The sequence below is a fragment of the Mesoplodon bidens genome (assembly GCF_964165515.1).
Source record: "Mesoplodon bidens genome assembly, contig: HAP1_SCAFFOLD_277, whole genome shotgun sequence".
NCBI lineage: Eukaryota > Metazoa > Chordata > Mammalia > Artiodactyla > Ziphiidae > Mesoplodon > Mesoplodon bidens.
Genome location: NW_027671840.1, coordinates 501,790 through 518,309, shown reverse-complemented (window position 1 = coordinate 518,309; position 16,520 = coordinate 501,790). Strand labels below are relative to the sequence as shown.

General features: G+C 42.0%; 1 protein-coding gene across 1 annotated transcript in view; it reads right to left on the bottom strand.

Annotated features, from left to right (window-relative positions):
* Positions 1–3,666: 3,666 nt before the first annotated feature.
* Positions 3,667–16,520, bottom strand: part of LOC308610949 (uncharacterized protein) — a gene marked incomplete at its 5' end in the record, with an annotated part of 87,128 nt that continues 74,274 nt past the window's right edge. Inside the window, 3 exons of the mRNA XM_081259919.1 lie at positions 3,667–4,065; positions 5,951–7,327; positions 8,093–8,143. Of these exons, the coding sequence (XP_081116045.1) occupies positions 7,155–7,327; positions 8,093–8,143 (224 nt within the window). The 3' untranslated portion in view covers positions 3,667–4,065; positions 5,951–7,154. The remainder of the gene's footprint in view (positions 4,066–5,950; positions 7,328–8,092; positions 8,144–16,520) is intronic.

Here is a 16,520-nt window from a genome sequence, read left to right as displayed (position 1 = left end):
TGATGAATATGAAGAACCGAGCTGTAACGGAAGCCTCTTCCACACTCACTGCACATGAGACTTCTCTTTTGAGTGTAATTGCTGGTGAAGATCAAAGGTGGAGAGATCGGTGAAGGTTTCTTTACATTCATCACACTGGTAAGGTTTTTGTCCTGTGTGAATCATAGTATTCTGATCCAGTGTTGAAACCCTCGTGCTATCTTTTCTATAATCACTGTAGCCGTAAGATTTTTGACCCTTGTGTACTCCATGAGCATCAAGGTGATGTGAAATCCAACTGATGGTGTCAACATCCTCTTTACACTGACACAGTTTATTTTTCATGGAAATTTGCTGGTGTCTATTCTGATAATTCTGGGACTCAGCCAATGAAGTTTTCCTCCAAGAATCCTGGGCTCTCAAAGTTGCAAACCTTGGATTTCCAGTACTACTGGGATCACCTGCTTTATCATTTAATATACGGTTCTCATCTTCAGAAATTTGAATAGAGTCCTGCCCCAATCTGGCAGGGGGAATCACCTTGTTTGTGGAACTGACAACTATTTATCATGGAGTCTTGGCATCTGGTTAAGTCATTTGCAATCTGTTGCCAGATTTGCCAGCAGGAAAGCTCTTCACGTGATCCTCTGTCTTGAACGGCCCTCCACTCACTTTGATTGTTTTCTTCTATATGGACAGAGAATTCAGAGATGTGGACACGTGAAAGCTTTGTTCAAAGATTCAAGATTTTACACTTAAGACACAGTATGAGACTTTAATGAACCTCAGGATGGTTCAGCTGATCTTTCGCACGACAAATGAAGTTCTCTGGTTTATATACTAACAGAAACCAAGAGATGGTCTGTTAAACTCCCAAATACTTAGCATTAATGAAACCCATTTAAAACCAAATGACTACTCTGACATACTATTTAAATCATCTTTCAAAAATTACATGTCATTCCTACCATAACACAGTATCAATAAAGACAAGCATTTTGCTGTGCTCACAGCTTTAACAGTGCCTAGCAGTTAGTCAGGGCTCAAGAAATGCATGCACAGGTGAACTCAGTTTGATTTCTAGGATTCTCTACAATTCTGAATCCCAGGTTAAGTTTGAACCAAGTCAGAGAAGCGAAACAGCTTTTACACGTCAGGTATCAGATACAGGAAAAGGACTGGAAAGTACAGTTTTGCTTAAGTTGAAAGGCTGCACCCGAGGCGGCAGCACACCAAGGGGGTTAGTGCTGAGGAGGATATGAAAGGTGCTAAAAACCGGGACTTCCCCGGTGGCACAGTGGTTAATGATCTGCCTGCCAGTGCAGGGGACACAGGTTCGAGCCCCGGTCTGGAAAGATCCCACATGCCGCAGAGCAACTGAGCCCGTGAGCCACAACTACTGAGCCCACGTGCCACAACTACTGAAGCCCGCGTTCCTAGAGACCGTGCTCTGAAACAAGAGAAGCCACTGCAATGAGAAGCCTGCGCACCACAACGAAGAGCTGCTCCCACTCACCACAACTAGAGAAAAGCCCATATGCAGCAACGAAGACCCAATGCAACCAAAAATTAATTAATTTTAAAAAAGGGTCTAAGAATCAGTGGGGTTAAAAAAAAGCATAAAGACCTATGCACTGGATCCTTCTGAGGCATTTGTGCTGCCTAATATGTTCCTCCACTCCCCCTGCCAAGCAGGAGTCAAAATGTAGAAGCTAGGGAAGAATGCTGTCTCTTTAAAAACAGCATGGAAAATTTTTGGACACAGATACATTGGTCTTTAACAAGAATGAGTTCCAAAGTGAAGAATGGGGTTTATGAGTGAGCTGGGAATAACTTCCATAGCCTGTGATAAGTATTGAGAAGAAACAGACTAGAAACTATTAAAGAATGATCAAAGCACCCAAGGTGACATTATCTAAAATGCCTTCTACAAGATACATACAAATGCACACACACACACACAAAATGTTTGTAGAGCTAACAAAGATCGATTTCTTATTAGTGAGGTGGGCTTTGGAGGAGGCAAATGGGACGCAGCGGGGCAAATCTTTTAAGGGAAAGGCTAACTCACCAGCTGCCTGTTTTCTGAGACCTGTTCTCCCCTGGTATAAGGGATAAGGAAACAGAAATTTCTTTCCTTCTATGGGAGGGCTACCTAAGAAGTAGACATAAGAATCCTCATTCAAAACAGTATTTCCTCCCCCAAATGAATTTGCTCTGCTACTAAGAGCTCAAGGAAAGTCACAGGGAAAGCATTTTACTCAGTTTGGTTATAATTACAGGTTCTATACATATTTTTTGTGCAAGTTGATGAGGGCCAACTTGTACAGAAAGGCAAACACACACATACACACATCATGGGCACCTGAGAAGTTAGAATTAGGCTAGGAATTCATTTGAAGACAAAAAAACATTTAGCAATATCCCTTATTCACTCGGATTTGTTCACCGCCTACTAGCTATTTTCATGGAAGGCTAATTTCTCTATCCATTAACTCATTCGTTTATTCAAGAAATATTTAAGAGTTCCTGTCATGTACCAAGACTATGCTAAGCACTGAGGCTAGTGAGCAATAAACATATAACAGACCAAATTCCTTCTGCACTCCTGGATTACCCTCCAGTGGAAGAAAGAGAGGCGAGAAACAGGTGAACAAAATGTACATGAGTGAAACGCTTAGAGACAAAACAAGGCAGGGCAGAGAGAGTAAGAAAGAGAGGACTGTATTTCCCATAGGGTGGTCAGAGGACAGCCACCTCCTCATCTTTAAGGTGACTGACTGAAAGAAGTAGAGGCCTAAAAGATTACAGGTGAAAGAGCATTCCAGGCAGAGAGAAGGACAAGGAAAAGGCTCTGTGGCAGAAGCATCCTTTGCAGGTCTGGAAAAGATAGGGTAAGAGGGAGGAGAGGTGGTGTATTCAGGGAGGTGGTGGAGAACGAACAGCAGCCCACAGAAGGCTCTAGAAGCCACTTTAAGTGGTTTTTATTCTAAGTAAAAGAAGCCACAAGAGAATTTTGAAACAAGAACATAACCTGACTTAAAGTTACAAAAGATCACTTTGCCACCTAAAGAACAAACTGTGGGAGGAGAAGGGTGGCAACAGGTGACCAGTACAAAGACTATGCAATAATCCTGGAAAGAGATTTCCAACTGGGACCAGGTGATGGACAGCACAGGGCTGGTGAGAAGCAAAACAGACAGACAGCTAACCACAGGAACTCACGACTGCTTGGTTCTCACCTAAATTTCTATCTGCGTTGCTGAATTCATCAACCAAAGCCTCTCTTCTCTTTCTATATGTTTTGTATCTCGTTTGAAGAATGAGAACATGCAAAGTCACAAGTTAACATGAACGGGCTAGAGCGAAAGTTTACTAGAAATTTGAGTTCCAACTGCATATTCAAGGTATTGAAAGCTGTGTTTTTCAAACTTTGTATCACGACCCACTGAAGAAACAGCATTTATTTCACAACCTAGATACACAGGTAGAAAAGTATACATTACTAAAACGAAGCTTGAATGACCTATATCTAACCAATGTCTCTTTTCATGAAATCTGTTCCCACTGGCTCTCACACCACTCATGCCATCGCCCAGAGTTTCTGCTGCAATGTGTTGTACTCTTCCTAAGAAACTCTGATATTTTCTATACTTTTTTATTTCATTAAAAAATCACACGTAGGGCTCAATAAATTGGCTTTATGATCCACTAATGGCAGGGAGGGAAATCTGAAAAAGAATACACAAGGTACAGCAAGATACTGTCGATTTACAGTTCTTTTACAGAATAATTGAAAAGGACCTGAAACACACTGTTTGGAAAGACCAGAGGCATCCTCTCGTGTCCCACAGGAATTGCAAAAGTCTGGTCCCCAAACTCAGGGAACCACCTCAAGAGGCCCAAAGCCTTGAAACACCAAGGTCACAAAGACACTCGCAGAGAAAGGCTGTCCTCACCCACTGAGACCAGGTTCCGGAAGTTTTCCACCATCACATCCTGGTACAGCTTCCTCTGGGCCGAGTCCAGCAGCCCCAGCTCCTCCTCTGTGAAGGCCACGGCCACGTCCTTGAAGGTCACCGCCTCCTACGACAAACACCACCACCTCAATCTTATACCCAGTGGCCAGTGGAAGAGGGGCAGCCCCGAGGAGACGAGGAGGATGGGAAGTTGCTCCGGCTCCTGTGAGGTGTGCAGACTTCCCAGCACCCCCTCCTTCCATCCTGCCAATGCCACACACTGACTTTCCTCAGCCTCACCGGACGTGCAGCTATGAAAGAGAAAGCTTTGTGTATTTACCTGGGGCTCTCAGACAACTCATAAGTAAACTCCCTAGAATTCTAACCCCTGGATCCTGAACTAAAAAGCTTTCACTGTTTAATTATTATTGCCAAGTGCCCCAGAAACAGTTACCAATGCAGTCCTGGCAGTATTTGATGGCACCTGCTTTCTCATTGAGGTGGGAACCAGCTGAGAAGGAGTGTTATCTGTGGAAACTAACCAAAAGGCCATGCCAGGTCTCTGAATGAAAACTCTCTCTTTCCCCGTTTCTGTCTTTCGCTTGAATGCAATACTCTGACTCCAGACCCTTGGTTTTCTGGGTGAGTCTGAGTTGGTTCCTCCTTTTTTCACAACCCCTATTCTTTATATTTAAAACAAAGATGAAACCAAGCACCTCTTTATACAATTGTTCTGAGCTGTCTATGCAGTGACAAGTGCTTTAAGTACCACTGGACTTTTTAAACTAAGGTCATGTATTACTCTGATTAGAAAAAAATAGAAGATGGAAAAAGAAACAAACCAGTAAATAAAATACACAAAGGGTCTGACTCAAGCATGGGGAAGACTGAATCTAACTCTGGTCGTGAGAAAACTTCTAACCATACATTATTTTTTCTGCGTGAAGCAGCAGTTTGATCCTGCTGTGCTCTGCCGTATTTGGATATTCTACCAAAAAACATCCAAGGCACCACATGGAAAACATACCTCTTAAATTCTGAATACCTAAACCTACTATGTTAAGGGCAAAAAGGGGCAATATTCTTCAGAACAGATATTTTGAGAACAAGGTTAAATCAGGAACACTGTCACTGTAGTGCTCCGAAAACAGGAGAAGTCTTTCAACTCAATGTCTGTGAATAAAGAATAGTTTAAAAAATAGGTGCAGGGCTTCCCTGGTGGCGCAGTGGTCGAGAGTCCGCCTGCCGATGCAGGGGACACGGGTTCGTGCCCCGGTCCGGGAAGATCCCACATGCCGCAGAGCAGCTGGGCCCGTGAGCCGTGGCCGCTGAGCCTGCGCCTCCGGAGCCTGTGCCCCGCAACGGGAGAGGCCACAACAGTGAGAGGCCCGCATACCGGGGAAAAAAAAAAAAAATAGGTGCCTAAGTTTGCAGGAACATGATAAAGCAATTAAAAGTGAATGTTAGCTAGTATTAAATGAAAAAAACAATTTAAAACTGTATCTATGTTATAAATACAAATACGCATCCATGAATACATATGATGAAGAGATTACAGAAATATAAAAGCAGCTAATTTGTAAGCAGGTAAGCAGTAGACTGGAAGATGTCCTTCATTTCCCTTAATTTTTCTTTTACTTGTAAAATAAAAAAATGATGAAATAAAACAAAAATTAAAACCGAAACCAATTAAATTTAACAGGAATTTTAAAAAAAGCACACATGGCACACTCAGGTCCTCATATGCTTAGACTCTCCTTGAAAGAGAAAACCCATATGGAACTATACCCAATATTTCGTAATAACCTATAAGGGAAAAGAATCTGAAAATATATGTATATATATGTATAACTGAATCACTTTGCTGTACACCTGAAATTAATACATTGTAAATCAACTATACTCCAATCAAAAAAAAAAAAAAAGAAAAAGAAAAAAAAAGAGGAAAACCTGTGTCCAACCTGAGTACAAAAATGGCGTTTTTAACAGCAAGAAAGGCAAGCTCTACTCACCTGGAATGTGCTCATTTTCTCTCTCCTTCTGGGGCAGTGCAGAGTCCTAGCAAGACAGACAGGGAAAGAAGAAGTCAAACTGGAAACTGGTTTAAAGAAAAAGAAGTCACTAACCCACGTGGTGCTCATTGTGAATTACCAAGGCTCCCAGTCCTCGGGGTGGCTACAGCTGATTATGCTTGATGAGCAGAGCCCCACGCAGATACCAGATGCCCCCGTGAACCCCCTCAGTGGCTGTGTGAGGAATGACCTGCCCATTCATACACAGTGGCCCCCTCACAGTGTGCCTGCAGCTTCCACAGGGGTCATTCTTATTCTGGGTATGGTGTAAACAGAGACCATGTAAGTCAGAGTAGGTTTTGGAGTCAATAGGCATGGGCTCTGATCAGGCTACGCCATTCACTAGCAGTGTCACCCTGGGCAAATTATGCACATCCCTTCGCCTCAGTTCTGTCCTCTGCCAGTAGGGGAGAACACGGGCATCCACCTCGTGAGATCGTCATAAGGTAGGAAGCTCTGAGAACACCACTGTCAGGGTTTCTTATTTCTTAGCAACTGCGGTAAAGCAGATGATATTTTAGTTAGAAATTATCCTTAGAGATGTGATTTCTACCAACAGAAGACTGTCAGACATGTGGAGGTCATACGTTGTTGCCCTGTTATGTGAGAGTCTTTAGACTTCTGAAAATCTCTGCTTGTCTTCCTAAAGATTTTGTGACTGCAACAATAATATTTAAATTGACATGGACAACTTTTTACAAAAGGTATAAAAATACGTTAAGTTTCTTTTTAGACAGGAAGTACCCTTTTGACAATTATGCACAGAGGTAAAGAGAACTAATAAAAGCCAGGATTCTGCAACAACAATAAAAAATAGTTTGACAGTCCATACCTAATTCAAATGAAAAAAGACAGGAATCTGAATTGTAATTATATCATCATAAATATAGGAAAGTTTAAGAAATAAATGGGAGACTTCCCTGGTGGTGCAGTGGATAAGACTCCACATTCCCAATGCAGGGGGCCCGGGTTCGATCTAGTACAAAAGATGGCAATGATTCCACTCCCCAAAGCTTGGGAGAGAGACATCTTCACAACTTCTAACGACCTCCATTTTGACTCTACACTTGCTAGCTGTCTTCTGCTCAACTCAGGATTCTGAAAGGGGCCCTGACAGTTGACAATAATTAGTGGGGGAATAAAATCATTGGACTAAGTAGGGCTTTGGTGAATCCAGCTCAGTTTTATCTGTGACATCCAGCAGGGTCAATTTCCTCGGCCTCAGTTTCCAGAAAAGACCCTCTCTTGAGCTTCTCGAATTTTCACGTGCATGTGAATTACTGCGGGATCTTGTTGGAATGCAGCCTCCTGGGCCCCCTACGCAGAAATTATAAATCAGAAGGTCTCGAATGGGGCTCAAGGCTGGGCATTTCTATCCAAGTGATGCCAGTGCCGCTGGTTTGTGGACCACAATTTGAGTAGCACTGCAGTGTAACATCAGTCCCACAAAAAACAGCCTCCACTACACAGAAACATACACAAAGAGTAACCAGACAAAAAGGCACTAAAACATTAACAACTGCTATCTTTACATCCTAAAGTTATAGATAATTAAAATTTTTCTTTATGTATATATCTGCATTTTTCCATAATGATTATGCTGCTTCTATGATATACATATTATTTGAAATAAAATAAATGACCCAGTTGAGAAAACTATCTTAAAAACTCATAAAATAGCCTAAACCTTGCTCTCAAGGTCCCCACAATTAAGTCCCAACCTACTTTCATGATATGATTCTAGCCAGTACCCTATGCTCAAAGAGAATATACCAAAGGGATTAGCAAACTCAGCTGCTGGACTCAAACTGCCTGGGTCCCAACCCCAGCTCTGCCTCCTACCATCGGGGTGAGGATGGGCCCACAGGGTTGTGTTCCCTGCCCCCAGCTCCTCAGCCTTAAAGTAGAGAAAACAGCAGTACCAATTCACAGAGCCACTGCCTGATGGAAATGTGGTCATGTGCATAAAGCTTTTAGAATGGAAATTAGTGACCAAGGCTCAGTTATCATCGTTACCCATGTCCCATACGTTCTACAATTTATAGGAATATCTTAAGTAGAAGAATGCCAAGTCCTACTCACGTGGGGCTCTGTTGCCTCTTCCTCCGTGCAGTGCTTTTTGAGAAGCCAGGGCTGGGGAAGGAAAGGAGACTGTGAAATACCAGGGCTGTTGTTTCCATCCCCACTAATTCATACCGCACCCCCTTCCGCCCCCGTACCAGCTAGAAGTCCTCTCCTTCCAAAACAGGCCAGGAGTCCAGGACAATTCAGCTTCCTGGGCTCACAGAATCCCGCTGCGAAATGGGTGCCTCCCGAATTAGCGTAGTATTAATACCAACAACGTATCAGGCAGTTGTAGACCTTTTACTTGTGCTATCTCGTTTCTTCTCACAACACTATGTTAACAAGGCATTCCTTTCTCCCCCCTTTTACCGAACAGCAACGGAGGCACAGAGGAGTTAAGCAACTCACCCAGTGTGACGCCGTATGAAGCGGTAGGGCTAGCTCATAGGTGGGGGACGGGGTCAGGTTAGGGGTGAAGAAAACCGGGGAGACCCTCAAACCCCAGGAGGCACGACCTGAGCCCACCCCATCCCGGGTACGTTACCAAACGCAAAGAAGCTCCGCCCGCGGGACGTACATCACCACTCCAGGCCCTCAAACCTCCGCTTTTAGCCGCCCCTCCTCTTTCTCCCCAAATGAAAGGTCTGCAAACGTTGGCCCCAGGCGCATGTCGGGGAAGCTTGAATGGGTCGTGAAGAGCGGACCTGAAACACCGCCATCACGCAAAACATGGCTGCTACGTGTCCTCCTGGGGCGGAAGTGCCTGCGACTAACCCGGAACTCCTGGACCACATTTCCCAGAATTCCGCGGGTAAACCTTTACAGCGAGGCGTTACTGTAGCTGCAGTATATGGGACTACACGAGTTTACGAGCTCTGGACTACATGTCCCAGAATGCAAGGGTGGGTGCGGGGGTGTCTACCGGCACCAGCTCTGGACTACATGTTTTCACTCTGGTTTTCACTTTCCGGAATCCCTGAGAAGGTCTCGGGCAGTCTTGCCGTTCTACTGTGTAGGCTTCAGAAGAGTGTAGATTCTGTTCATTGAAAGGCGTACAAACTCAGTAGAATTTTGGACGTCTTCAAGAGGCTAAGCGACATAAAAGCATTACCAGCCACGAAGGCTTCCTGGTAAACCCCAAAGAGTTTCACCATTGGAATAAGGGGAGAAGGAAACTGGGCTTTCTTTGGCAGGGACTGAAGCCAAACGCCAAAACACCTCATTCCCTGAGATTGTGTAAAGGTGAACGTGTTTTGTTAGCATCTTACAACCCGTGCAGAAGCAAGGGAAAATCCTTTCTAGAGACAGACATCAACATCCTAGGTCTCAAGTTATTTCTGTAATTATAAAATCTGTGACATTGCTATTTGACCAAGTGAACTTTAAGGGGAAGGAAAAAGCATTACTTGACATACGGAGGGACACTTCACAGTCATAAAAGTTTCCAATTATCAGAAACTAATAACTTCAGCTGATACTTTATAAAGCAAAAATTGACAGAACCATGAAGAGAAACATTCAAATTCATAATTGGATCTGGAGATTTGAACACATACATAGAGGGAAATGTTGAGCCTTAAAAGCATATATTAAAGTAGAAAGGGGGGCTTCCCTGGTGGCGCAGTGGTTGAGAGTCCGCCTGCCGATGCAGGGGACACGGGTTCGTGCCCTGGTCCGGGAAGATCCCACATGCCGCAGAGCGGCTGGGCCCGTGAGCCATGGCCGCTGAGCCTGCGCGTCCGGAGCCTGTGCTCCGCAACGGGAGAGGCCACAACAGTGAGAGGCCCGCGTACAGCAAGGAAAACAAAAACAAAACAAAACAAAAAAAAACAAAGTAGAAAGGAAGTTGAAAATTGATTCAGAAAACATCCATTTCAGGAAGTTAATAAATGAATAATAAAACTGAAGAAGGCAGATGGAAAAATATAAGATCAGATTAATGAAATACAAAATAAAGTAGATCCCACACACACCCACAAAACAGAAATTAAAGAAAAAAACAAAACAAACAAAAAAAGATCATCCATAGTATAAACAAAGATTTTTTCAAAAATTTGTTCCAAATTCTTTCAGGAAAATATCCTCCAAGAACTATTCCTGACTTAAGCCAACATAGCACACAGGATTTCTTTCCACTACAAGTAAAGTGAAATCTTGGATATAGCATGATGAAATACGGTAACATGATTAAGTTTTATTTATTCACCTCCTGTTCCCTGTGGCACCCTCCACTCCCTTCTCTACCCCGTAAGCTACCATTCTAATTTGTTTGATGTGTTTTCTTTTGGGTGTGTTCTTGTGCACAATGTGCACTTGTGTATATTTTCGATTCATATAAATAATATTGTGTCATAAAATTCATTCTGGTGTTTATTTCCTTCATTCAGGAGTATATTTTTAAGATTCACCCATCCGGGCTTCCCTGGTGGCACAGTGGTTGAGAGTCTGCCTGCCGATGCAGGGGACGCGGGTTCATGCCCCAGTCTGGGAAAATCCCACATGCCGTGGAGCGGCTGGGCCCGTGAGCCATGGCTGCTGAGCCTGCACGTCCGGAGCCTGTGCTCCGCAGCGGGAGAGGCCACAACAGTGAGAGGCCCACGTACCGCAGAAAAACAAACAAACAAAAAAAAACATTCACCCATCTATCTAATTTGTTTCATAGAGTTCCATTTTCTGCACCCACATTTTACCTGTACTCTTCCAACTGCCATGCCAATGACAATAAAGTAAACATCTTCTTACATTTGTTTATAGACGTATCTGAGAATTTCTTTGGAATACATACCCGAGTGAAATTATTTCATAGCAAATGTGTATACTTTAATAATATAGCCAGATTGACTTCCTGAAGGGCTACACCAGTCCAGATTACCAAAGAGTTGCACGTCAGGTTTTTGTGCAACCACTTACCTTCATTTGGACGACTCATCACCGTTTTGCTAGTGTATTAAGTGTATAGTAGTATCTTGTTTTAGTTAAATTTCTCTGATTTCTAATAAGTTTGATCTTTTATTCAAATGCTTGGTAGCTTCATCTATAAATGTCTACTTAAAACTTTTGCCCCATTTTCTAATGTGGATGCTATCTTTTTCTTCCTCATTTCTATTACATATTCTGATTATTAATACCTTTTCAGTTTTACCAATTACAAGTATCCTTTCCTAATTGGGCACGTGTTTCTAAAATTTTTCTATTGTGTTCTTCATGGAATAGAAATCTTTAATTATAAGATAATAAACCAATAATTTCTTAATATCTGTGCTTCTGAAACTCCTCAGGTGAAAAAATATATTTCTACCTTTTAAAAATTAACTTTCTAGACTTATCTTTCACATGTAGGTCCTTTAAATATTTTGGAGTCTATTTATGTACATTTTATTACATGGGATCCACTTTTATTTTTCTCCAAGAGAAATTCTTAAAAATAGTGATATTCATGGCTTGAAGATTCAATATTACAAAGATATCAGTAATCCTCAAAATGATCTATAGGCTCAGTCAAACCCCAATAAAAACACCAGCATTTTTTCCCCTTGGAAATTGATGAGATGTTTACAAATATTATGTGGGAAAGCAAAGAGCTACAAGAAGAGCTGGGGGCTTCCCTGGTGGCGCAGTGGTTGAGAATCTGCCTGCTAATGCAGGGGACACGGGTTTGAGCCCTGGTCTGGGAAGATCCCACATGCCACGGAGCAACTAGGCCCGTGAGCCACGTAGTGAGCCTGCGCGTCTGGAGCCTGTGCTCCCCAACAAGAGGCCGTGATAGTGAGGCCCACGCACCACGATGAAGAGTGGCCCCCGCTTGCCACAACTAAAGAAAGCCCTCGCACAGAAACGAAGACCCAACACAGCAAAAATAAATACATAAACTCCTACCCCCAACATCTAAAAAAACATAAAAATAAAAAATAAAAGAAGAGCTGGGACAATCTGAAAGAAGAATGAAAAGAAAGATATTAGTCACATTAAATCTTACTATAAATCTACAATATAAGATAGTCTGGTGTTCGCTCAAGGATAGACAAGATAATAGACATCAAAATCCATGTTGAAACAGACATTATAACAACGTGTAAAAAGAAAACACTGCAGGGAGTTCCCTGGTGGTCTAGTGGTAAGGATTTGGCGCTTTCACTGTGGTGACCCTGGTTCAATCCCTGGTCAGGGAACTGAGATCCTGCAAGCCACGCAGCACGGCCAAAAGAAAAAAGAAAGAAAAGAAAACACTGCAGCAGAGAGGGGAAAGAACTCTTGTTAATACAGTTGATCCTTGAACTAGGGTTCAAGGGGGTTAGGGGTGCCAACCCTCTGCTAAGCTGAAAATCCAAGTATAACTTATAGCCAGTCCTCTGTACGTACATGGTTTCTCCATAATCGGCAATTCTGCATCTGAGGATTGAACCAACCTTGGATCGTGAAGTAGTGCAGTATTTACTATTAAAAAAAATCCTCGTATAAGTGCACTTGTGTAGTTTAAACCCATGTTGTCCAAGGGTCAACTATTGGTTCTCAGTCAGCTGGATATCCATATGGGAAAAATATTAATCATTACTGCATAGGATATAAAAATATAAATTGCAGAAGATCTGCAGACTTAAATTTGAAAAGTAAACAATGATGCTTTAGGAAAGAAACGTAAGATAACAGCCTTTTTGCCTTGGAGTAGGAAGAATTTCTTAAGACCAAAAAAGTCACCAACTGTGAAAGAAAAAATTGAAAAATTGGACTATTTTAAAGTTAAGAAACACTGTAAACCCAAACGCAGCACTCTTGGGCCAAAAGTGAGAGATATTTTAAAAACATCTATGGAATAAAAGACTCAGATGCATCCCTCATGCCCATGCATTCTTCAAGGGTCAACTGTATCTACCAAAGTTGAACATATACCCTAGAACCCTTTGGCTCCACCCATAGAAATATCCCTCAAACAAGTGCACAAGGCACATTCTAGATTGCTCACATCACCACTAACTGTGATAGCCAAGAATGGGGAAGTACCCAATACCCACCAATAATGGGATTAATAAATAGATTTTGATATGTTTACACACTGCAATAATATCCACCAATGAAAATGAATCAAAGGTATCCACTCCCAACAATATGGATAAATGTCATGGATATACTGTGGAGCAAATGAAGCCAACACAAAATAGCACCTGTTACACGACTCCATTTATATCAAGTACAAAATAGGCTAAGTGAATCTACACCATTACAAATTAGTGGCTACCATATGGAAAGGAAGGTTACTAGAAAGAGCCAAAAAGGGATGCTTCTAGGGCTTGGGGTTTGTCCTGGTCCTCCAAGAACTAGACGGCAAAGTGCTGAGAAAGACTTTAATGAACAAATCTTTCATTAGGGAAAACATCGGAGAGGAAATGGCAGGGAGCTCTGGAAGGCTGGCGGAGCTATCAGCTCATAGTGCAAGTCTGACCCTGAGTGAAGATTTGGAAGAAAGATTTGGTAGATCATCCGAGACTGCCTTGTCATCCACGTAAACTCCTTCAAGGCTGTCAGAGTCCTTGAAAAAAGGTCACTGGACAGAGGAATCCTGGTCTCCAAGAAATGGCCTGCCTTAGGATCCCTGCTGTGCTGACTAGGAGCAATCAGGGGCAAGGCCGGCCTCCAGGCAAACCTGGTGATGGGTTTAAGAGCAGCAGCTGGGACCTTTGGCCAGTTATGCTCCCTGTGGTCATAACTGTGAAACAGGAGACTCTCAACGTGGATGCTTCCTTGCGATAAGATCTGGTTCTTTATTTCTGTCAGTAATAGTACTGAAGCAACGTTGCGTCCTTCTCAGTATAGCATACCCCAGAGATCTAAAACGTTCGTTTGTTCTGTTATTGATCATGTTCATCTCTTGGCTAAGGTAGTGTTCACCAAATTTATACCTACTGTATTTCTTGTTGTGATTAATACTTTGTGGAGAGATACTTTGGGTTTTGTAGCATCCTGCTCCTTGTAAACTTTCAACCAGTAGTTTTATAATTCATGGATTACTCTTGCCAGAACCTATCATTACTATGATGGTTGTAAATAAGGATTTTTACATTACATCATTCCTTCTATATATTTATGGTTTGGCATTCTATTATGAGAGCCCTTCCTTCCCTCCCTTCCTCTTTTTTTATTCATATTCTGTATGATAATTGTTTATTTTATGGCCAAATTGCTCAGATTTACCCAGTGTGAGTCTCTTCGAGCTGGATCTTTTTACACATCCCACCACTCTTTCCTACTTTCTGGCACAGTAAATTTTCTCCAGGATCATTCTACACTTTCCTTGCTCCAGCCCTGAAATAGAAACGTGGATATACATGCTTATATACATCACATACACATGTGTGTGTTTGTATATACTCACACTTCCATATCTACTTCTGTAAATACCTAGCATGTGCACTCACTCCCTCTCTCTCTCTACAGATGGGTGGACGGATGGATGGATGGATAGACAGATCTGTATAAATAACTTATGGTCAGACTTCCATACCGTGGTTCCTCTGTATCTGCAACCATGGGTTCAACCAACCACAGATCATGTAGTACTGTAGTAATTACTATTAAAAAAAACCCTGCATATAAGTGGACCTGCCCAGTTCAAAACCATATTGTTCAAGGGTCAACTGTAACTTGCTAAATAAAGCCCTTTAACCAACTATATTAAAAATACCACCATTGGTCTGCGTATGGAACGCCATCCAAACCTGCTTTGTCCTTACTGGTTCCACATCCAGAGGGTCCTCTGCTATTATGCTCAGTTCTCTCCCCTTGTGCATCTTTTCAACAAGAGCAACTTTTTTTTTTTACACCTCCACAATGTAGGTATATCCACTTTTGTTTCTAGCTCCAGGATTTTCCCTCTCCCTATTATGGATCTGTAGTTAAAGCACAGCATAAATAATAAAGCTTCAATTGTTGAAACTCATGAATTTTTCTGTGTATGCAAAATAATCTGAGAACTGTTTTGTTTTTGAAATTGGCTTCCGGAGTTCCTACCATAATTTTGATCTTATATGCCTTATGACAATATAGAACAATCATATAAGGTCTTAACTTGCTATTGCAGAGACTGCGCTCAACCTAGGTCCACAGAATGCTCTGATGTCATCATTGAGGTCACAGAATTCCACTGTGCGCCTGGCAACCTTGCAAACATAACAGCCCTGGTGAGCACTAGGCAGTACTGCTGGTTCACTAAGTGGTACAAGTTTTTCAGCCATTTAGGAGACTTGACTATTTTTATTTGTATTGAATCATTTCAACGGATTGCCCAAGAGCCAACAAGGGCCAACCTGTAGGGAAGAGGAGGAGTTGGACATCTCTTGAGGCATCTTCTAAGGGAGACTTCTAGTTGGTACCATGAAACGGCGACAAAAGAGGAAACATCTGGAAAATGAAGCTCCTAAGATCTTCACATTTGGGGCAGTTTTCATTTCAGCTGTGCTTCAAATTGCTGGCTGGAGACGGCCTGTTGGAAGGTGGCTGAAAGCAAGTAGCAATCCTTCGGGCAGCCTGGCCCTTCTCGACTGTCAGACATCTTCAGGGATATTCTAGGAAATGTTGTTTGTTCTAGAGAAGGGAGGGAAACAATCCAATTGTCCAATAATGCTTGAATGGAAAATAAATGATGCTATATGCATGTGATGAAATAATATCAAGCAGTCAAAAATCAAAGACCTAGATCTATATGGATTCACGTGGATAAATCTTGAAAACATAATATTGATTGAAAGAAAATAAGATCAAGAACGTTAGATTGTGATAACAGGTATGTAAGTATTTAAATATTTAAATCAATTCAACATATTGCTTCTATATATATATAGATGCAAGAAAATAAACTTTATCCAAAGAACACATTATTTACATTTCCTATGCTCATTTATCTAGGAGACCCAAAAGAACCCACAGATAAACTAGCAGGAACTAATAAGACGGTTCAACAAGGCACACACATACAAGATCAATAAATTTTAAAAGTCAATCAGGCTCCTCTACACTGGCGATAACAAATTAGAAAGTGTAAAAGAAAATAAGAAAAAAAGAAGATCTAAAAATTGTCACAAGAGCCATATAAATTATTTAGAGCTAAGCATACGTAGAAGGCAATATAACTAACAAAGTGAGTACGAACAGTTAAACTCCACCCAACCCAAGGTTAGGAAAAGACTGTTGTTACTTTATGAGAACAGACCCTCTTCTTAAGTGGCAGATCAGTAAGTGAGAGTGAATCAAAGAAACACAGCATTTGAAAAGTCAGCTAGTCCAAGCCTCTTGATGGCACATACAGAAGCTGAAGCCCAGATAGGTTGAGTTACTTGGTAAAGGGCCCAACGTCCTGACTCAAGGACTAGCATTTTTCACTCATTCGTAAGACACAATCAAATGCAGTACCTTGGAAAGAGATGGGAAAAAAATGAAGAAATCAATTATATAGTTC